This window comes from Vidua macroura, chromosome 7, assembly GCF_024509145.1.
Source record: "Vidua macroura isolate BioBank_ID:100142 chromosome 7, ASM2450914v1, whole genome shotgun sequence".
Taxonomy (NCBI): Eukaryota; Metazoa; Chordata; class Aves; order Passeriformes; family Viduidae; genus Vidua; species Vidua macroura.
The window spans coordinates 21,764,679-21,788,354 of record NC_071577.1 but is presented as its reverse complement, the minus strand read 5'-3'; the positions used below and the strand labels follow the sequence as shown (position 1 = coordinate 21,788,354).

The window sequence follows — 23,676 nt, the reverse complement described above, 5'->3', positions numbered from 1 at the left end:
TATGCTCATAAATAAAAGAAATTAATCTTATTACTACAGACTTGCTTTTAAGGAAGGTAGTGAGAGGGAATTTTTTTCCAGCCACGAATCAAAGAGGATCCTTAGAAACAGAATGAACAGAAGTTCATTGTGCAAGTAAGAGCTTGGAAACTCAAGTCTCCCAGGATCAGTCCTCCTTCACTTCAGGCTTAAAAGCTGCAAAAAATTGAAAGCGTAATCCCTGATGTTTCCCATATACTTGCAGGTCTAAAATGTTTGCCCTCTGAATATGCCAACACTGCAAATAACTGGGTAAGAAGCTAATCACTATCTGGGTTTCAGGATAATTTATAGATACCCAAAGCACCTCACTGGTATATCCACACAGCAGTCAAATTGGTCTGTTTGTAAATGGTTTCATCTACCTGCCAGCAAAGAGATGAAAAAGAATATTGATATCATAACTGGGCAGTTATGTAAATTGGACAACTAAAATGACTCCAAATAATCTCTAAGTCTTTCCTATCCCCACAATAAAATTCATTAATCCTCTCTTTTGTACACAACCTTTGGCAGCCATGCAATTTTTTTTGCACCTGCCACTAGAAAAGTAGTCAAAGAAAAGGGAAGAAAATAGATTTTGAAAGTTGGCACTCATTCTGTGTAATTGGTTTTTTTCTGATTACAACAGTGGAACCAGGACACTAACAATTTTTAATGTTACTGTTTTAAAGCTATTTGTTATGCATAAATCTGCTATTTGTTTCTAACATACTGGTTGTAATTTTCTATTTATTTCTGACTACTCATTTTTTGTTAGCATAAAAAACAGTAACACTTAACTTTTCTCCATAGCAATAATTAGGAATTTACAACCTCACATAGATATCCTGTCAACATAAACTGGATGTAAGCAAGTTTTAAAGTGCGTGGTAATAAGCTTTTTAAGAAAAAACATTTTAAAGCTATCAAAGTTTCGTATGAAGAAATAGTTTTATCCAAGAACTAGACTGCATAATTAAGCAATTCAAACCTTAGTTATAAACTAATTTTAATTAAAGGTAATCTGACTAATTTCAACTAAGTAAAAATTTAAGTCAGACAACATATTTGTATCCATTTTCTAAAATACCCATCTCTTCTCCACAGTGGCTGATCAAACTTGCCAGTGAAAAACATTTCGAGTAGGCAACTTGTAATACAGCTAAGGTTTATTTCTGTCAGAGGCTGACTGCTGAAGTGTGAAAGAAACTCATTAAAAACTTCTCACTGTGATTCTGCATTATAAGGAAAAAAAGAAAATACTTAATGAAGGGTACACTTAGCCTGAAGACACATTCATATTCTGCTTTTCATTTTACACTATGTCAGTAAGCAATTAAAAGACAACAATTAGTCACAGAAACACTATTCATATTGGTCATACCGGGAGATTATACACTTCAGCATTGATTTTATGTTAATATTATGAAAGTAATGAGGGAGATCAAGATAATACAGCTAAATAAATAGAAGGATCTTTTACCTTAATCTTAAGACAAGATTCACTGCACATGGAACTTCACTGTATTCCTCACTAACAGCAGGCTGAGACTATTAGAGAAAAAAGCAAAAAGTCTTGTAAAGCATGCCAAAGGAAAAAAAAATCACAAAAAACTTTCCATACTAACAGTTTGAAGTTAGCACAGAATATTTAACACATTCTCTAACTCTCAGAAACCCTTTAAACACTTTCAGTACACAGCCTATAATATAGCTGATACCAGTAAAATTTCCATATTTCAATTACAGAGAAAGAATTAATAAATACGGCCTGCATTCAAGCACTGAGTGTAGGAGCTTATAATCCACCTTGCATCAAAGCAACAATTACCTATTGAATAATAAGCACACAGTAAGAATACCAAACTGCTACTCACATTATTTTTGTGTAACAGTTTTGGTTGTTAAAGAAGTCTTACATCTACCCATATGCAAGGAACTAGCAGCATATCAAAGCAGGTATCAAGCTCAGAGGATGTCTTCCACAGAGAAAAATCAGGAATACTGATATCTTTCACCTTATCACTCCTCCCTCACACTGTGATATCCTCCCCGCTCTCAACTAAAATCTGTATGAAGTCTCAAGCAAAAGTGCATCCTACGTACAGAATGCACCAGGCTCTTCTACCCTACTATGATTTCATAGCCAACTTGGCATATTGTCACCAGTCACAGAACAGCCTGCTCAGAAGTTACAAAGGGTTCAGAAGCCCTCCCAAAATAAAGACTTTCATCACAAATTTCATTTGACCTTTTTTTTAACAGTTTTCCATATTAAAGCCACTTTTTGAAAAGTTACACAAGATCTATATTTCATTATCTACATATTTTCAGCAAACATTATTGAATTTTTGGAAAATTCTTTTTCACAATCACTAAAATGAAAGTGGGTTTTTTTCTGCTTCGATTAAATTCCTTACATTCATATAGGCTACTATTATTTCTGCATCTTCAACAGACATGTTGTGCCAGTATATAGGAATGTGGATCCCAAAGACCCAAGAGGCATACACCAACAATGACAAGATATACTAGTCTTAGTTCCAAGTCATCTTCTAGAGCATTTCAGGAAACAAAAATCAACAGAAGACTTCAATCAGAGGGTTTTTGCTCTTTCATAAACTAAGCAACTTTTTTTATTATGAGTTACCTCTATAAACCAGGTCACAAGTAGTAGAACTCTCAACATTTAAGACAGTAAGACTGTGTGGTGAAAGTCCTTTTTTTGTACCCTGCTTACAAAAAGTATCTGAGATGCTGAAGAGCTGTGTAAACTAGGTCTGCCTGGAGACACTGGAGTCATTACAGGAGCTAACAGGACTAAATCTGGCAGGAAGCTGCTAGGCTTTTAAAGATTTCTCTGACACCAATGAAAATCAGAAAATCTAAAATTGCAGGTGAAGTGGCAAGGGTCACCCACCCAAGGAACAGACATTTTTAAAGACCATTTAGTCTGTAACCCATAATCCTATTAAACAATTGATTATAGCAGCAATGCTTCTCACACTTAGCACAGGCTTAGCACAGGTGAAATTCTATATAGTATTTTATTCTTCTGAATTAATCTAATAGGCATCAGTACTGAACTATTTTACTGTGTTTGGAAGGAAATATTTTAATGATAAGCTACATGTCATGATATAGATAATAAGAAGAAAAATTTATTTGGAGATGTTCAGGCTACTCCAATGCAGCCTTCATTACCCTTACAGACAGCAATTAATGTGATCTAGCTACAAAGATTCATTAAAACCAGCCAAATTACTTATCTTCATGAATTCTCCTGGGCACAAATATAACGTGGCTTTTAAATTCCTATCCATTTTATCCACTGTGTGCTGAAGTTCATTGTTACAGGCACAATGGCAGAACAGCTCTATCATCACAAGCGCTCGCCGTACAAGGCTGCAGAACAATACTCCCACTTAATTCACATTTTTAACAGCAGACATGAAAAAGAAATCCCTTTACTCAAATGCTTAGAAGAAAAAAATATTGATAAAGACATTTTTACCTCTGTGTTCTCCACCTCTTTCAGTCTTCGTGACTGGAAAACAAATGCAGTGAGATATGAGCTATACAGCTTTATGCAACAAAGATCCAGAAATACTAACAATTAACATAAAGACAGAATGTCTTTTACAGTATAAATGTTTTGGCACAAACACAAGATACCTTTTCCTGAGAAATAGCAGCTTTGCCTTCCTCACTCTTCTCATCCATTTCATCATCACTCCATTCCCAGTCCCCATCTTCTGTTTTATGGAGGTGACCACTGGAACCTGGTACTCGTCTGACCTAACAAAATATTGTTTACTATTACACAGACATCTTTAGTCTTTATCGGTGTTCTGGTTAATCAGCAATTATTTGCAATTTTTATTCTGTGTGCTCTCATTAATTTGCTGCAGGAGCCACTAGCATACTCTAATAATATCTGACCTCCTTAAGCCAGTGGTGTTTCGATGTCTTGCATCATATGAGCAGTGATCAACTTGGTTCTACATTCTGTTGGTTGGTGGCAGTGATGGAAAACACAAAACAGGGAAAAAAACTAAATATAAAAATTTGACTAGAAAAATTACAGTGGTTTTCAGCATAATGAATTTTAACAGAAAGACTAAACTGGTATTAGCCCTCCTCTAACCCCCTAAGGTTTGCTGCAAACCATAATGTGTAGAGAGATGCAGCATGGGACAAATTCCAGCTGCTTCTAAATCCCATCAGCTACCATAACAGCAAGATGCATGACACGAAAATAGTTTAGACCACTTCAAGTCTGAGACTATGAGCCTCCAAGGAAACTGTGATGCAGGAATTAATACAATTTTTCCAAACCAGATTTTCATAGAGAGCTGGGCACTTATGCTATGCCTGTACTGGGTTTAGGCCAAGCATATTTTGGAGCTGGCTGGCCTGACACCACAAGAGCATGAGTGATAGGAGCCTTCTTCCAAAACATTGTCCATACACAAACAGGCATCTTAATGTCTGTCTGGACTCTTTTCCACTCTTCACTTCCCAAACACCCACCTGCTCCTCCCCCTTCCCTCTTGCATATATAAGACTAAACAAGAGAAGAAGGTGAAGATTTCAGATCTCAGTCCTTATGATATTCCTCCTTTACATTTCTTCCTTGTACAACTGAATTAGAGTGCCCTACTCAGTTTCTTCATATTTTGTTCTCATTTGTAACTGAGAAGAGGGGAAACCTATGCAGGACACTGAGGGAATGCCCTACTCCGTCTCTTGAAGGACAAATTCTGCACAATTTTCCCTGTTTCCTATATCAAACTCCTATTGGACCCATTTTAGCCTAGCTACCTCCAAACTTGGTAGAAGCAACTCATGTGTGTTTGGGAGGGAGGACCAGGCAGACCTCAATGCAAGCAGTAGCACGAAGTTCTTTACTGAGCTGCAATCAGCCCAGGCACAATCAGTGGGCTCTTACTGTCTACATCATCAGGGATCAGCACAGACACAAGGCAATCTAGCAGGCAATTTGCCAGCTGCTTCTGGATGTAATTTATTATCCTTCAAGGAGACTGAGGTAGGCTTTTGTTTAACAGCACAGGCATCTTCCAAATGGTTCTACATAAACCTAGCAGAGGACATCATCCACAACTGAAAGCATGCTTTTCCAGCACAACAGGATATATTGGTTTATAGACACATTTAAACACTGCATCGTGCACTAATCAGTATCTTCTTCTGCTGCTTCCATTTTCAGTTGTTTTGAAGACTTATTCTAAACAGAATTATTTTAATGGGGCTTAATGATGCTTGCATCATTTGCAGAGAGGAGCGCATTTCAAGTTTTTAAATAGACTGCCTTTTAATAAAAAATAAACAAATGGCTCAAGTACAAAGCAAAATACCATGTTAAATTAAATTATTTTCTTGAGAGGTTTCTGAAAGCAGGAAAAGAAGTTTACTGTTATGCTGTTTCAATCAGACTGATTCCCACCAATACACATGCTCACAGGAAAGAAATTATAATTTCATCTAGAGCAAAGTACCCAACCTATTCAACTTTCAAAAATGTGAAGTTGTTGTCTAGAACATTTTTTTAATTGGTGTGTGTTCTTAACACTTGCTTGGTGAACTAATTTGCACAATTTTTAGACTAACAAGCCTGGCTTTGATAACTTAGTTCTGGTAAAGCCACAAAGAATCAGTCACATATGGAGGGCATGTACCCTACCTAGGTGAAGGAGAGAGCACGAGTGGCACACCATGTCTGCAAATAAATTGTCTCTTTGTTCATCATAAACATCTCACTCTAGTATCAGATATTGGATGGAAATATACATCATTTACATAACATATTAAATTTCTGTTCTGGCTATAATTTGAGATACTAGCAGCAGACTGATACCACAGGCAGCATGCTTGCATTTCACTCCAATAATAACAGTATTAAGGCAATTGAGAATATTCTATATGTTTCTCCTGATACCCTGCTACAGGTATTCCATTTTACAGAGAGAAATAAAACAGCAAACAAAGGAAGCTATTGATATACAAGGGCACAAAGCAAATCCAGGACAGAGCATGGAACCCAAACAAACTTCTTGTGTATCTACAAAAATAAGAAGTAAGTTGGTTTACATTGCATGCAGTAGCCATACAAATGTAATTTCCCCATCAGCTTCAGTCAAAATACACAACATCGATAATTCCTTATGCTAGAATTGTATATTTCTTAGGGAGTATTTTGGAGGGAAAGGAAAACAAATTAAAAACATGCTCAGTTCAAATTTGGATTTTACTGATTAAAAATCTAAATGATCCTTCCAAATAGGAACTAAACTGAGCCATAATTTTCACTAATAAAGAAAACAATGAAAGCTCAGTTTTACAAGACAAATTAATACATATTAGAAAACATATTTCACATAAGTCAGAAGACACAGAGAATAAAAAATTACTCTGAATGACTGGCAGTTAAACTACAGCCAACACAAAAGCAGCTCAGAACACAGTCATGTACAACCAAAAGCTGTTTCTAGGAGGAAAAGCTTAATAAGCGACTATCAACATTACCACAGCTGTGGAAGAAAGACATTATGAGCATCAGTTAAAACAGAATGTTGGACAAATCAGTGAGTGAAAAAAGCATGACCACCACAGAATATTAAGCATTATATTAGTAGTAGTAATAGTATTGTTGTATGTGTTGTTCCTGGTTAAAGCTTATTGCAGAATTCAATACAGTCACAAAGATTTAAGTATAAATTAAGCTTCTCTTTGTCCCCACCTTTTTAAAGTAGGATACAGATAATTTAACATTTCCTGCCAATAACACCATGCACTAGCTTTCCAGGAGAATGTGTGTTAACAGATGAACGGGGCAACTGTAAATCCCACCCAGTGAAGGTCAGGCCTAATAAGCCTGACAGAGAGAGAACTCCAACAGCAGAATGCAGATGCCACATTTCCCAAGGCTTGATGAAAAGAAGGCTACAATGTAGAGAAGCAAAACATAAATTGTTGTCTTCAAGGCACTGATGTGCTCACTATATGTAGATATTAGAGACTGGGGAAAGAAGAATCTATTATTCATTACTGATTCTCTAGCTGATGCAATCCCTTTGCAAGTTTATTTTTGTAAAGTGACAGCAAAGGGAATGAATGCTTTCTGAACACTAAGAATTTTCTACTTTCTTATTCCTTCCTTATTCAAAACAGAAAAGAACTGGGCCCACTTACAGATTATTTTATTTCTGGGTCTAAATTTAATAAATAAATAAAAAACATACACTGTGGGATGCCAGTGCATACACATAAAGCATTACTGCATTTCATACATGGTACAACACATGATCTTAGACTACATTACAAATCCAGTCTGTCAGTAAGAGCACTATTATGCATCTACTGTATTTTTCCTCCTTCTGCAGGAACATGACTGAACTAGTAACATTGACTTTCCCACTACCTGAAATATTTAAGGTATTCCTATTGAAGCTCTGGCAACTGAATACTTGCAATGGAGGCCTGGAGAGATTTAAACCAGTATTTTTAAACTTTGTTCCACAGAAGGAGTATGGTGACCTGAAAGCATGGGAAGTAAGATGCATTTGTGTAAGTAAAACTGATGGCATTAATGAGCATTAGTATTGAGTATCATGGAAGGTGCCTTGCGACGCTCCATATACAGGTAACAGAGAGCCCAAATTTAATTTGTTCCTGTGTTCCTGGAGAGTAGCAAATGTGTAGATTCCACACATTTAAAGCACATCTGCATAAGTCTTTGTGGAACCCTGACACTGCTTCCTATTAATTTCTAACTAGAGAATAGTCAGTGCTGTTGTCCAGTTTTTGCATTTGTGTATCTCTACAAAGGGCAAGCTATACTTTTTTATTTTTCATTTTTAAACACATATCCTTCCAGAAATACTGCAACTGGAGATAAAATTGTCTTTTATTTTACCACTGATTGTCTTTTATTTTACCACAGTTACATATGCTAGTACAGTAGTGGAGATAAACCAAACCCCACATATCCCAGAGAGCAGCCTGTGAGTGCAGTAATGACAAGGCAGTCATTTAAAAACCTCACCTTTTTCATTTTATGCTGTCTGTCCTCATAAAAGCCTAAATTTGACTTTCAGGCAGAAAAAAAGAAAGACCAGTCAACTGATGCTGTATACCTTAATCTCACACTGGTTCTTACAGGAAACTGGACTCCCATGCTACACAGATCCCTGAAGATCTTATAGAAAAAATATACTCTTCAAAGTATTAATAATTACTTGCCAATTGATAAGGGGAGGGGTTTTGCATAACCAGTGCTCCCCTCTTTTTTTTTTTTTTTTTAATCACAGGTTTCAAGAGCTTCATTTCTCATACAACTTCATGAGAAGTATTTATAATACCAGTTCCCATGCCAGTTCCATGCTAGTTATTTTATGGAAAGAACAGTGATGAGGAATAGGATATTACTGAATAGTTTTGGTTTTAGCACCACACTTTGCTCCATGTATTTTTCTCTCGAAAGAAATCCCTAGACCAGTTCCTTCCATACACAGCTTAAACTTATAGAGCAAACGGTTTTTATAATTTTTACCTTTCACCATCTTGCAAACCTTTCCTGAATGCTTCCTAAGACAAAAAAGCAAATTTCCTTCTCCACCCCTATGCATTTATTTTTTATTCCAATGCAACAAAGAAAATCAGCCTATCATTGTGCATTCAATTATGGTGCAAGTGTTTTGCTTAAAACAGTTACAGCTTTAATCACAACTCCTGAGGTTAAGGGCATGAAGTCACTTTCCACATTATATAGTAAAGCAAAAGAACACTGTTCTTTTTGCATAAGAACACCTACACTGTAATCACATTTTTGCAAAAAAAATCAAACCCAAACCACAGAAACCCTGAGGCCCAAGACAGCACAAGAATTCCCACATGTTCACATCATCCTTTGCTGCAGACTTGAAGCACTACCTCAGGAGAAGGCTGGTCCCCATCCAACCCAGTCTCACAGATCATGTGAACATCCTAATCCCTTCACTGCTGGCTATTCTTGAACTCCTCTGAATTCATTATATTGTGAAGTCTTATTTCTATTGTGATGGAAGGCACAAAACTTCTGCAAGCCTGAATGTGTTTTATGTGATTCAAACCCTTTGTTTTTCTCACCACAATTTATGCAGGCCATCGTTATTAATGGGATGTTCCACTACCTCCTCTTAAACCAGTCTGAATGCTGCAAATACCATCATGGAAAAAAACCTTAGTCTTTTGTTTTTCTCCTACTTGGAAAAAACGTTAGAATTTGCAGTGTTTCATACTCATAGGCAGAAACTATTGGAATACTCCCTCCTAGAGGAATCAATTACACTGGCAGCTTAAAGTCAAGAAATATAAGATAATTTTATCATTCTTCATGAAATAATACTGAATACAGGAGACTGATAATTCTACATTGAACGGGATTTCTTCTGCTTTCTAATGGATCTGGAAGAGCACCCTTTTTAAGGGATAACACAGCAGAAGTCAACAAGAACCAGATCTCTGTTAAAAAAAAAAAAAAAGACCATTTGCTTTAAATATTTATGGAACTGGTTTGTTTTTATAAGCCAAACAGTATCATGGTTACATGATGACAAGTGTGACACCCAAGGGCATGGCCATCAGTTGAGAAGACTGCCATGAAATCTTACCTACACTCCCAATTTAGAAATGGAATACAGTGCAGCTGTCAGTGAGAGGAAAACAAAGCCATTATTAGCTGAAGAGAGATGGGATGAGGGAGCACATTCCTGCACCTCTAGAGGAAATGATGAGAAAAGTACCAGGGAATCAGTGTACCAAGTCCTCACCTGCTCTAGGGGATTCTTTGTCCAACACCCTCCCCCTTTCCATGCTTCACCAATTCTTCTATTGCTAGGATAATGCTGCTTCAAGACAGCAAAATTCAGTGGCTCAAAGTAAGACACTATTTTGTTACCAAAACATCTTGTTTACAAGTGCAGGTATTCCCTGGACTCCTAATTCTGCTTTCCTTAAACATGAGGTTCTACCTAAATACTGCAACATACTTATTATCTCTGCTTTCAGCCTAAGTCCAAAATTGGAATCTGATTTTGCTTTGAGAAATCACAGTTTTGCTGAAATTCCAGTCACATTGGAAATGTGAAATTTAGTAACTCAGTATGATTTTTGGTTTTCAGACATTATTTCTCCATTTATTAGTTCCACTAGGTAACCTTCATTATTGAATGTTATTAGCTGCAAATAATTCTTTCACTCACATTTCAACAATAGTCCTTTCAGGCATGAACGTGTACCTGTGCTCAGGAGGATGCTTTCAATTAATTGTGCAGAGGAGGTACATTTTTCCACAAAAATGTCACTCCAAATGGCCACCAGGTATGACCTGATGGCTAATTCACACACGCAGAGCGAGGCTTTTTTCTATCCTCTTTCTTTTCCCTGCCTGCTTCCCTCCACCCTTCCAATCAAATTAAGGTCCCAAGGCACCTGGCAAGAATCAAAAAAAGCAAATCAAAGATAGAGCAAATTGTTGAAGTAACTTAGTATTCTGAAAGATGATGAAGACAGATCCAGATCATTAGAGCTTTCTTTCCTGGCTACTCAGATGAATGCACATCATGATGGTGAATCACTACTAGAAGACTTTCCACTAGAGGGACCACTAGAGCTACCTTGATAATCATCATTTTCCAATTCCACCATCCTTTTCTATCATCCAAGCTGTTTACTTTTTTAAAATAACCAGAGGCGAAAAGAACGAAGACAAATACAGCCTCATGTAGAGCTTTCATTATTCAGTAGTAAAAAACTCATTATAAGGTGGGTTTCACAGTCAGCATTAGAGACACAGTAAAGAATAATTAGGAAAACAGTATATTACTGTAGAATTCAAGTAAGAAATTACTATGACTTTCACTTACTTTCAAACTCAGAGGCTTGAAAGTACCATTTCAAGGTGAAATTCTAATTTTTACCTTTTTCTATTTTCTCCAAGGTTTCCAATTGCTTATGTACATAAGAGAAATTACTGTAATACACATTCTGCGTTCCACACAGATTTTAAAGAGACCTGAATTTATTCAAGGTCTCTCTCAAATATTAAGGTGATCAAATTTAAACTTGTGTGTAGTTCTCAAAAAAAAGTCATAAATTAACATGAAAATAATTAACAGAGTTCTGCAATTTTTATAAAATCAAATTTTCTAAAACCCCCAGTGTTTCTATTTTAGTCAGATATCAAGAAGCAGCATGCATTCAACCAGCTTACAGCGTTAAAAATCCCAGAGCTGGAGTGAGATTCGCAGCCTGCGAGTGCAGACTCAGCTCAGGCAGGATGGATCCTGCCGGCCGCACGGCACTGGATGTCGCTGCCCTCTGCTGCCAGTAAATCCCACACTTGGCATGTGCATCCCTGACACTCCATTTCTCTTCCCATACTGTCTGACTTTAGCTGCAGATGAACTGTTTGAATAACCTTCTCGAGGAGCTGTTTTTCAGAGCTAAACTATTACTGTTCCAGACCACCTTTCTGCTCTGCTGGCCTTAATCTACTTGTTCTGGTTAAAACCTTGAAGTTTTCAGCTCCAGACATAATTTTAGCTCCTTGAGACAAGAGCACTTTTCAGCTAAATTAAGTCCCCTAGAGTATAACTGGGAAACACCATCTCAAGCATGTCCTTGTCACCTGTACTTTCCTTGCAGCTCACTCCAGGAACTTCCAAGGATATCACCAGTATCAAGCACAAGTGTGGGGGGAGTGTCAAAACAAATGACGCACACAATTTTTTTTGGTACTGTACTTTTAAAAGTTTTACAGGGTCTAACCAGGAAAACATATTTACTTTACACTTCCTTCAGATTCTTGAGCCTGGGCTCTTTTTCTTTTTAAATTCTCCTTTTTTTAAAATTTTTATTTTTAAACTATGAGGGATAAATATTTAATTTCTCCATGTGAAAGCAAAAATTCTCACCTATTTCATCAGTCTTTAGGCAAATAGTAAATGGTGGGAATGCTGCTTCTGAGACACCTTGCTTTTAGAGAATCTTCTTTGTAATTCATCTGCCTGCATGACTTTCCTGACAAACTTCCCAAAAATATACAAAATCACAAGTAATACACACTTCCACATCCTCCCAAAAGTCCTTGTTACCTTTATGAACAAAGACAGGCAGAAAGGCTGTCTCTTCCAGAAAGGAAACCCCATGACAGTAAGGTGACCCAAGCTAGCCAGCTGATGCTGCCTGCATTGACACAATATTGATTTGGCCTATAAACTGGGAAAATTATTAAATTAGAATGAATTCCATTGAGACACTTTCATTTAGGGAGCCATTCCAAATCCAAGAGAAGTGATCTGGTATTGGATGTAATGAGAGTGAAATGATTGACGTTTAATTTCTCAGAAGGTAAACAGGTAAAACCAGCATCTTGCTGAACATTTTCAGTGACAGAAAACCAAATCCTTACAAAACAGGGCAATAAAATAGGATTATCTTTTGCTTATTTACAAGGCTTAATCCCTGATCAAAGACTACCACCAGCATCATACACACCCTGACTTCCTTTATCCTATCTTGATTCTTTATTCATGACTCCTTCAACAACACTTCTAAGAAAATCCTTCTCCAGTTCTGCAAATTTCAACAGCTTCGATATTTATCAATATACAGCCAAATACTTAGAGCTACTGCTCTAAGCAGAAAAGTTCTCAATACACACCAACCCTCTGTCAGTCCATGTTCAAGATATTTTTGAACAAGTCAACAGGTTATGAACACAACATTAGCTAAGGAGCAGATCAATGCAGTCACACAAGAGACAGGGACTCACTGCAAAAATTAATTCTGAAGTGGAACCATGATGGCCCATGGACTGGAACATACCTTCCAATAGGGAACAGGGCTACTTTTCAACAACTAAGATGAATCATGTACAAGCTTTTAAACTCTGCCATAATAAGTAATCCAAGTTATTTTAGATATGCATATGGCTATTTGAAGTACAAAGGAACTCAACTAATCCATGGTTTGTTTCAAAGGTCACTTATTTACGTAACAATTAGATCCATTGGAAAAGGCACAGAATCCAACTTCACAAACAACCACACAGATGGTAAAAGCACCCTATGAAAGAAAAGATGGACAAACTCATATATTGCATTAAGTTCTTTGCGTCTAATGGCACAACTACATGGCAGCAAAAACATTAAGCTCTCTTCTTCCTTTACATGAAATGTTAAAACAAAGCTGATGCAACTACATGTGTCTGCCCCTTAAAACACTTTCCAATTCTACTATCCACTAATGCAGGCACTGCTTTCTCATTATTTGAATTGCTGTCAAATTTACATTTGGACACTTGGAAGAAGTGGTTTTATTAAATTTCCCTTCCAACAACTTCTTGAAAATAAAAAAAAATTAGCTGACATGCTGCGAGTGGCAATTTCGCCCTTTTTTTCAGTAATATTCAACCATATAAATACAGTTCCACTAATTTTTTTTTATATTTGTAGCAGTCTTCTGGATAACCTGAACAATTAATCCTCTGCAATGGAGGGCCCTCCCTCACACAAAGCCTTGCCAAACGCATATTTATAGTTCAGCTACTACCTTCCAGAAAAAGTGTTCCAGTATAACCCATGTCCCTTCCCTTTATATGTCAATATTACTGAAAAAGGATTTTTTTAAACTGTAAAGAAAAGTTAATATACAATTATATTAACAATCTGAGCTCAGGTTCATGTTGCTCTCTGCTTTTCAATTCAGCTGGAGTCCAGCTGCACTAACATCTCATCATCACTGGGGAGATGTATCTATCAGATTAAATCCATTACTGAAGCAAGGAAGGGCTGCACATGTATGTCTTGCTGAGGTGCAATCATGCTGTTATAGCTGTCCAAGAAATCTGGGATATAATGATATTTTTCTCATTAAACGCAGAAGATTGATGATATCTTATGTAATGAAATATGACCATTACCTTAAAATAGCTACACTGAGGAGCTAGAATTACAACCCATCCATAAGGGCATTTTTAGTGAAGTGTAATAAACGCTGGTATCACTCACACTAATCATCTCTTCATGCTGTCATACATTTTTCCCACTAACATACAACTCTCAGCTCTAAAAAAAGTTTCTATTACAAGCACAATGCAATACCACCATTCCAAAAATAGTATTCAAGCCCAATTATTGCTCAGGTTTTTTTTTTACTAGCAGCATTTCAGACAGCAATAAAATGAAATGCAGATACATATTTTTCCCTGTTCACTTTGTAGAAGTGGCAGTCATGCAGGAGATTTTAAAAATCAAAAAAATAGGATTACAAAACTATAAAATTGACCCAGGGCCTTTGGGCATACAGAGTACTTAGAGTTATAATTAATTTTTTAGTGTGACAAGATTTGAAAACTGACAGTGGAACTCTAAAAGCTGTTTCAAATTTCAAATTGCTCTCTTCCAATACAGCAATCCTAATCACAAATGAAACAAATTAGTGTTTGGTTTAAAATTGAAGCTACTTCAGCACGTGTTAATAAATAGTGTATGTAAACCCTTGGTGGGCTGTTTTATGCAGCCCTCATCCCAGCAGGACAGGGCAGGCTGCTCTAAGCATCACACCATCTAACCAGGCAGAGGCATGGGTGTCAGGGCTCCTACATTTATATCAATGACAAAAGTGTGGCTTCAAAGCATGTCCCTGCTTACCCAACCATACTGAGCTTGGACCATTCCTCACAGCCTTTTCTCCAGCTCTTCTTGATAGCAGCAAAGCTGCTCACAAGCTGAGCAGTCCCATTAGTGAAACCCAGAATTGCCAGTAAGAAGTTACATGGTGTAACACTCATTCCTGTGGATCAGTACCAATACATATCTAACCAGGTCCTGCACAGGAAGAGGCATTAATTCCTTAATTACTAGGCTAGGGCAAGCAAGAAGGACATAATTTAAAATTCAGGAGAATTAAAAGCAAATTAAACAATGGAAGAGGGGAAACGTGCACAAACACGTAGGTTACAATTCTAATGTTACATAGTATTTTAAACACACAGTGAAGATGTTGCTCAATTATCAAATTGGGGTTTAAAGCAGGACACACTTTTACAGCACCAAATGTTTTCCTCACGCATACAAGACCTGTGTATTTGCTTTCAGGATTTCACAAACAGACCTGAACTCATATTTAGAAAAAAACAGATGCCAAGTATAAGCTATAGAGGCAGAAGCAAAACATGGGAACACTGTGTCAAGAGAGAAAAATTTAAAGTTAAAACTAAACTGAGGCTGGAGTTCTGGGCAACAAGGCAAAGCAATTATACATGTGGTAAATGGAAGAAAAATTCGATTACCGCAGGGCAGATCTGACATCTGTACTAGCAGTGGTGCTACAGATCATTAGTCATAGGCATTTTACAGCAAGTGCCACAGAAGATAATTTAAGCAGTGATGACACCAGCTCCTTCCTATCTATTGCCCTAGTGATATTAGTTTTTCAATAACAGGGGTTACTTCTTCCAAGAGCAACCTCTTAGACATTTTACATGCTAATGTTTAAGCAACCAAACTCAACTTACACAAGCTTTTTAAACAAAACCCCAGAGTTTTATTATTAAAGTACATTTATATTTTATGGTGTCTTAAAACAGCAGCTACATGCACAGTTCTAACAAGTGAATTAAACTTTAAGTCCCCAATGAATATTAATATTGTGTCCTTTTAAAATATAAATTATTTAGCATTTTCAGTAGCTAAAATCCAAATATTTTTCTATTTATGATGTAATTAAAGATATTAATTTGTCCCCACCACTGTATAGCTTTGATTTTGTAAGATTCACACCTCTTTCAAATTAGAAATAATTGTCAAAGAAGTAATTCAGAAAATTATTTCTGGTGGTGTATGGCAGGCTATCCTGCATTCTCTTTGCAATTCCAAGTGCTATGTTATCTAAAGAAATATGAAGTATACGTGCATGTGTGCATGCGCTAACAGGCAGTCTCTAAAGCTGACGCGGGGATCCAGCTGGGAGGAGGCACACGCTCTGTCAGAGCCTGGCTGCCAGCAGCACATGCCTGCATCCCTGCTGCGCTCCCGAGGCAAACCGAGAAGCAAGGACGGGCTTTCCCTGCTGCATCACGGTTTATGTGGGCATTGCTGCCACCACACGGCCAAACCCCGAACTCCTTCTCCCCGCTTTGTAGGCGCGAACTTGCTCAGCCCTGCCACAAACCCTCTCATCCCTTCCTACTCCAGCCTCTCAGAGCCCTCCACCAAGGAGTTCTCAAAATTACTTTCCTATGAACAAGATTCGAAAGAACTTGAAGCACTCGGATCTTGCTGACTGTCTCTTTCAAATGTGAGCCACCAGCTGTGAGAACATTTCAGTGTTGTACTCCCAAAGACAACAGAAAATGGTACAAGTGCCAGTCAGGGTAGCTGCAGCCCAACTGCCATGGCAACAAAGGCTGAAACAGCTCCTTTTCTAAAATGCCCTCCTCAAAATATCCCCCCAGCAAGCCTGCTTTTAGAAGGCTGGACTCAGTACTCTACTGTGTCTGTCACCTGCAGAGGCTCAGCAGTCTCTGAGCAGGCACCTCATACTGAAGACACACGGTGAGTTAAGTCACAAGAGAAAGGGAAAAGGGAGTTCAGTCATTTTTCACACACAACAAACAGGAGTCTACATTCATTCCTGTTTCTTAGCTCTTATGAACAGCAGTTTGCTTCATATTTAAAGATTTTATAATACTTATCTGTTAGGAGTTACTATTTTTTTATTCTCCTGCACATGACTTGGTAAGCTCATTTATACAAGAGCCAAAGGCACCACAGAAAAACAAGCATATGCCATAGCTATGGGTTTAACTCTGTCACCTGTGGGATAAGGCTCCACTGGTCTGAAAAACTCAGCAATACTCTTGCAGAGTTTTGACCTGACTTTTTGGGAATAACATTTGAAATAATCCAAAGAACCAGGCAGTTTTCAATAAATACCATTTAAAGTGTCTTCACCCTTTCCCTAGGTGATCAGTGAAGATATGAACTGTGCAGTTTATTAATCTATATGTTTGCAGGTCACCTTTTTTCCCCCACACCTACTTCACCTGTAGCTTTCTAAAAGGAAGTGAGAAAAAAATCATATCAAGTATGACAAACATCATGTATCATTTTGACAAGGTCAAAAAGGAAGTAAAAACGCCTCAGGGCTTCCTAGAGAAAACAAGGATGCAGAAAACGCTCATTCAACACTGACTATCTTTGAAGAACTACATTAAAAGTATGGATCAGTTAGTCAACTAAAAATGTAAGGCAACTGAGGAGTCCCTGTTTTACCTTCCACACCAGTCAAGGAAAATATGTGAATGCACTCACCTTTTTTGCTCTTTGTGCTATATTAGGTGTTCTAGTGAGAAGCTTTTCAATCAGGTATTCTCTATTCTGCAAAACCAACATTTGTTAAGTTAAAAATCAATACAAGGAAAGAAGACATTTCACATAGATTTTAAGGCAGAGCAAAATTTACTCATAGGGTTAAACGTTTTACCTTGGCTTTCTGGAAAAATTTGCATTTTAAAAGTTCTGCTGCTGTGGGCCTGAAAGATCAATAATAAATTAGAACAGAAAACAAAGACCCCTCTCAGTGAATACAGTACAAGACGTTAGTTAAATAGTACGTCTCTAATACTTTTGAATTAGTACTGTATGAATAGGGAATGAATGATCATAGCTACTGAATTAATTCATACAAACTCACTTACCACACATGAAAAAAATTAAGCCTCTCTATGGCAAAAATACGAAAAAGGAGAGAAAAAAAATCAGTCTCTTAAGCTGCCAGTTTTCCCCCTTTTTTGTTCAACACAAATGCATTTAACCTTTAAAAAAAAATAAGACAAACAAAAAAAAAAAAAAAAAAAAAAAAACAAACAAAAAAAAACCACAAAAAAGGCAAGTATTGCTTTCTTCCCCAAATGACTCTATGAATACAACTAAAACTTTGCTCCATAGCAATAAAAGCATAATCACATTTTCCATACAGCAGCATCAGTACCTCCTATTGGCATTCTTTCACCTCATTGATGTCAGCAGATGTCAGCAGAAACTCTACTGACACTATTAACATATGCATAAACCAAAGAGAGCCATCAGGATCATCTTCCAATCAAACAGACAAACACAAACCAAAACAACAGCTGTAAGGTAAAAACTGACACACTTCATTTTTACTTGCAGTTCTGTTTAACTCTGTTTCAGCATTTCCAAGAGATAACCACAATCTCACAACTACCAAAGTGATTCCAACAGCAGGTTTTGTCTCCCTAGCTTCAGGGATCCAAAAAGCCACGAATCTAGCCAAAGCTAGACTCTGGTACTGAAGCAGACTCTGAAGAGAAAGTGAAGCATCTCTTGGGATGAGATAAAATCCTCCATCATTTCCATTAGGAGCCCACACCACCATCCCCATCCAGGATTAATTTTGACACAGCTAAATTTAGGGAAGTCAGAATCTTCAAGACTCACAATTTCTAAGTAAACAGAAGCAACACCTGCTCTAGTTTTCTATTTGAATTCCAGCAAGAGATTGAATATAGAACAAACTACGTAAAACAGTGAGAAAGCTTCCATTTGGAAGATCTCAATCTCAAAAAAACCCCAAAAATCTGACCTAGTTTATTTCTTTGAGGACAGATCTGTAAAGTAAGTGAGCAAAAGAGGAGTAGTAAATAGTCTGTATGTATATATCACTTAATACCTGCAAGGAATAAAGAAACATCTCTTGACATTAACAAAAAATTCAATTTAGACACAGACAGTAGGTTCCACAGAGCACATATTTTTCTTCACCTCCAAAGCACCAAGCCCTACAATAAAGGAGTTCTGATCAGTGGTCCTGTGGAGACCACCAGACTCCATAGTAATTCATATATGTATCTTGGATGAGCAAAAAGGAAGGGAAAACTATTTAAAAGAAAAACCAGCTTCTGTGCCAAAGTTTTTAAGTTCTCAAAGTACAATACCATCACATCTCGTAACAGAGCTATGCACACTTAAAAGCTACATTTTAGTAACTTTTCTCCAAACTAGTGTTCTCCATTCCTCCACCATTAATTATGCCAGATGCTGCTGAACTGGTCTGGACATGCTTTCTGGCCCTGTTTTTCCACACAAGCTGTGGCAATGAATTTCAGCTGAGGACTGTGAACAGCATCCCTGGCACTGGGGAGAGAGAGAAACACCCACAGAGATCCCCGAAACAAAAACATCACAGTCTGAGACAGCAGCAGTGCAATGCCAGTCCTAGAATTTGCCACAAAGAGCAAGGACTTTTCCCACAACTGACATAATGGCTGCTGGAGGGATCTCCATGCAAAATTACATCCTGGATTGTAAAAATATGATGACCCCCCAGTATAAAAACAATTGCTCTATACCTGTTTCTATCTGAACATCTATTTGCTGGTATAATTGTTCCATTCAAGGCAATCCTGAGTATGAAGGTATTGCATGTGTTTTAATAAATGTATAAATTTAAATAAGTACCTTAAACATCGATGCCTTTACTACATATCAGGTAACTCAACATTATGTATTCAAGGAGGAAAACTCATTTTATTTACTTCTCATTACTTCATACCACTTTAATCTTGCCCTGAAAATTGCTAGATACAGGAAACTAAAAGAAGCTTGATTATCAAGAGCTTGATTATCCATCATTCTTACTATTCCTATCTGTAAGCAGCCAAACTGCAGCACTAAGTTTAAGGCATCAGTATCAAGATATATATCTTACTTCATATGAGAAGTTAAGATGTGGAGCATGGATTTTTGTTTGATCCACATTTAACTCAATACTGTGTTTAAGTATAAATATATTAGGTTAACAATCAGAAGAAGTAAACTCAAATAACAGTAAAAAGGCAATTTCTTCTCCCCAGATGGAGTTGACTGAAGGCTGCTATTTACAAAATTCAAACCATACACTTCAAGATTATATCACTGTAACTTAGTCTACATATTTTCAAAAATAATTCTATTTTACATGGCAATAGTGACCTACCTTTTGGAAGGATCTTTTTGAAGGCATAATGAGATTAGTTTTCTAAAGGATTTGCCATACTTTTTCATCATCTCCTTGTCCTCTACACCTGTCTCTAAAGTGGGAGGGTCATTTTGAAGCGTTAGCATTAACACCTAAAATAAACCCAAAAATGAGGTGTCGTAAGCAAAACCAATTTGAAATGTAAAAATTAAAAGAAAAAAATACTCCCCAGAATACATCTATTTAGATACCCTGAGTTGCTATTGAAAATGAAGTAGTACTAACCATCTAGCAGCCTTAATAATACAGCTAACAGCATTAACAATTACAAAGTGATTGTTACTTTCATAGGAGGGTATTTGTGGTAAGGTGCTGCTCCTGTTGCTAACTCAATGGCTGTTATCCCAAAACTCCACATATCGGCCTTGAAGTCATAACCTCGCACCTGAAACAGAACCAGAAGGGAAAACTAAGGTGGTAATGTCTCACATTCCAAAAGTAAATGACAAAATGTTTTATGTTTTTTATTAGTATTAGAAATACCTGCTCCATTACTTCAGGGGCCATCCAACAGGGAGTACCAACAAATGTTTTCCTTACTTTGTTACGAGTAACATCACCTCCAGTTGCTAAAAATGCACTAACACCAAAATCTGGGAAAGAGGAGAAAAGTTGAAATCTGTTAAACTACCAATAACAAAGCAAAAGTTTTACATTTTAGAAATAAAGTCAGCTCCTGAAGCTATGCTTATAGAAACTCTCCATTGCAAAGCTGACCTTTGCTCCACAACACACTGTTCATGAAATGCTATGGAACAGAAGGTATAGTTTTATCAGGGAAATCCACACTAAAACATCCTCAAGTTTAACTTCCCAGTATGTGTCTCCCTGAATAAAGTTGCAAAGGACTCCAATACATCCGTCACCTAGAGTTTTCAAATATTCACTTTGTGCCAAGGTTTGCATCTGCTACTGTTCAAAGACAAGGAGCTTCTTCTGCATAGCAACTAAATATGAATGTGATTTGAACTAGAGAGAATACTATATGTAATTTCAATTCTTATGGGAATTTGAAAAACCAAAGACAATCAGAAAAGCCACCACTAATATGTACTTAATAGTAGACCAGGACATGAATAGCTTTTTCCAAATTCTGAAATAGAAGAAGAAGAAGAAGAAAAAAAAAAAAAAAGGCTCAGTATTCTGTTAATCCGTTACTACATTAATGACAGCTGTATGGGAGAAGCAGGCATGTAAGTGGAAGAATTTACAATCCAGTTATTTACAATTATTTACAATCCAGTTATACTGAAATAGAGTAGTTCACTACAGACTTAAATTTATTCGCTATTGCTTTCCTATTGTTATCTGATTTTAAGGTTGAAAAGAAAACACCTCCAGTAATTACAGAAAAATGTGGTTTTATCATTATTTGACACAGGTATATTAAAGCCCTTAAAATAATGTTTACATGGCACTTTGAAAGCATCATTTATATAAAAATTACAACTTCTGTCTATAGCCACTTTTATTACCCAGGGCTCTCAGTGCTCAGTCACCCACTATAGACTGTGGAAGGCCTGGCAGTGTGCTGGAGGAAGGGGCAAGTATCACCACCTGCTCCCATTGTTTTCCAAACAATGGAAATCTGATACCAGCCTGAGAGATGGGATATGAGCCTTGCTCTTACAAGACCAAATAATTTAATTCTTACAGACTACAGCTCAAGAAGCACATCAATGCACTCAGAGGACGTTTAAGATGCTAAACTGTATCCAACAGATACCACTGCCAGACAAATGGCAAATATGCCAAAAATAATTCTCAGTGAGATATATCTCATGCATTTCAGTGACTAGTAAACTTATAGTCAAAGTCTTTATGAAGGACAGTATACACTGACTGTTGGATCCCAAAGAACTATTACAATCACTTGCAGAAAAAAATGAAATTAACAGAAATAACAGTTTCTACCATTTGCAAGCTGTTTTAAGTTGCATGGGTGAATCAAATGGAAACATTAAGAGGACATTAGAAAACTTCCTTATATATTTGATGGGACACAAAGAAATATTGAATAATTTCTGAGTCAAGTATCATTAATCAAGAATCCTGAAATCTGAAACTGGGTAACTTGTGGCTACAGCATCCCAAAAGAAATAGTTTAAAGCCAACAGAAAAACTTTCCCCCTCAATATCAGTTGCCCCTGATCCAGCTGCAATTACCTTTTGCTTTTATTTATCCATTACTCTACCACCACCATTACCTGCTATTTGTACAGAGCCATCCTCACCCAGTAGAATGTTGCCAGCCTTCAAATCTCTGGAATGTACAAACAGGGGTTAGCATGAAAGCACATACTGCACATTTTATGCAAACAAATAAATATTGCATACTGAATAGTTTCACAAGAGAGCATTTTCAAATTTAAAACAGCAAAAGGAAGCTGATGTGTAAAATATAACTGAATAACATTAAAACAGAGTGCCAAACTCAAACTCTAACAAATTTTCGTATATAAAAAGAGCAGAATTCAGCTCTAGCATAAATGGGCAAAATTCAGGGATAGATTTTAAGGAAGTAGATATTTAGGTTCAAAGTCTGGTTTACCACCTGGTACAGTCTCACAAACTGAAACTTCTCAGAGCTGTAAACCAAGAATTAATGCTTTTTCACATCCAACTGCACCACTAATGAAAAAGAAAAGTTGAAAAAAAATTCTCCTCTTTGATATCTTCAGAGAAGAGACATATCTTCAAAAGACATAAATGTACGGTACATTTCTCTTCAATTAACCTAGTAAAGCTCAGGAATAGCAGACATATTTTGCTATAGGGTACAGTGGTGAAAAGTTACTTGGCATCGAATATGTTCAGAATTTAGTATGTAAATTTAGTAAGAGTTAACAATATCCATTTAACACACCCTTCACATGTAATGTTCAGAAGAAAACTTTGTGGTTGTTTTGTTGGGTTTTTTTTAATAGAAATATGCACCCCATTCTTAATGCACAGTTTAAAACTGTCATACAAAATCTATCATAGCAATTAAGACTTGATAAAATTAACCTTTGCAAGTTTCATCAAATTTATATTACTACTGAAAGGTAACATAGCCTGATTCCTCATATATATATATAAACATATTAAAAAGAATGCATTGAAACAATAGAACAAAATCCCTGAATAATTTTGAAAACATCTCCAACTAACAAATGCCACCTGACACAATATTCCCTGAACTATACCACAGCATTCACCTCTAATGTACATGAGAAACTGAAGGCACAGTGTTTCAGCTTCAACAGGACTTCCGCATAGTTTAAAAAAGGAGAAATCTCAGATGTATCATATAGATCTCTCTTTTTATCTTAAGGTACTCTAAAAATACACAAGGGGAATTCACAAATTCGACCTCAAAGAGCCCTGTTATCTTTAAAAGGTCATGAATGTGCCCTTCACAACAATATGAGCTTAACAGAATACTGTGAATTAAGGTCTGAGGCAGATCTTTGGCATTCCAAAACAGAAGTCAAGATAGCTATTCTTTATTTCTCCATTTATGTCAATTTTCTCTCTGTACAAGGAGGAAATAGCTCTTGATTTACA

The 23,676-nt window shown here is 36.8% G+C and overlaps 1 protein-coding gene across 7 annotated transcripts in view; it reads right to left on the bottom strand.

Moving 5' to 3' along the window:
- STK39 (serine/threonine kinase 39) overlaps positions 1 to 23,676 on the bottom strand; it is an 82,441-nt gene that overhangs the window by 33,950 nt on the left and 24,815 nt on the right. For 6 of the 7 annotated variants that reach the window (XM_053982713.1, XM_053982710.1, XM_053982712.1 and 3 more), the window contains 9 exons: positions 22,335 to 22,390; positions 20,611 to 20,720; positions 20,411 to 20,512; positions 20,086 to 20,219; positions 17,572 to 17,620; positions 17,400 to 17,465; positions 3,697 to 3,819; positions 3,536 to 3,568; positions 1,505 to 1,572 (listed from right to left, as the gene is read on the bottom strand). In XM_053982713.1, coding sequence (XP_053838688.1) covers positions 1,505 to 1,572; positions 3,536 to 3,568; positions 3,697 to 3,819; positions 17,400 to 17,465; positions 17,572 to 17,620; positions 20,086 to 20,219; positions 20,411 to 20,512; positions 20,611 to 20,720; positions 22,335 to 22,390 — 741 coding nt within the window. Of the gene's footprint in view, positions 1 to 1,188; positions 1,257 to 1,504; positions 1,573 to 3,535; positions 3,569 to 3,696; positions 3,820 to 17,399; positions 17,466 to 17,571; positions 17,621 to 20,085; positions 20,220 to 20,410; positions 20,513 to 20,610; positions 20,721 to 22,334; positions 22,391 to 23,676 lie in introns of those variants that run through there. The other variant, XM_053982715.1, reaches the window with a different exon arrangement.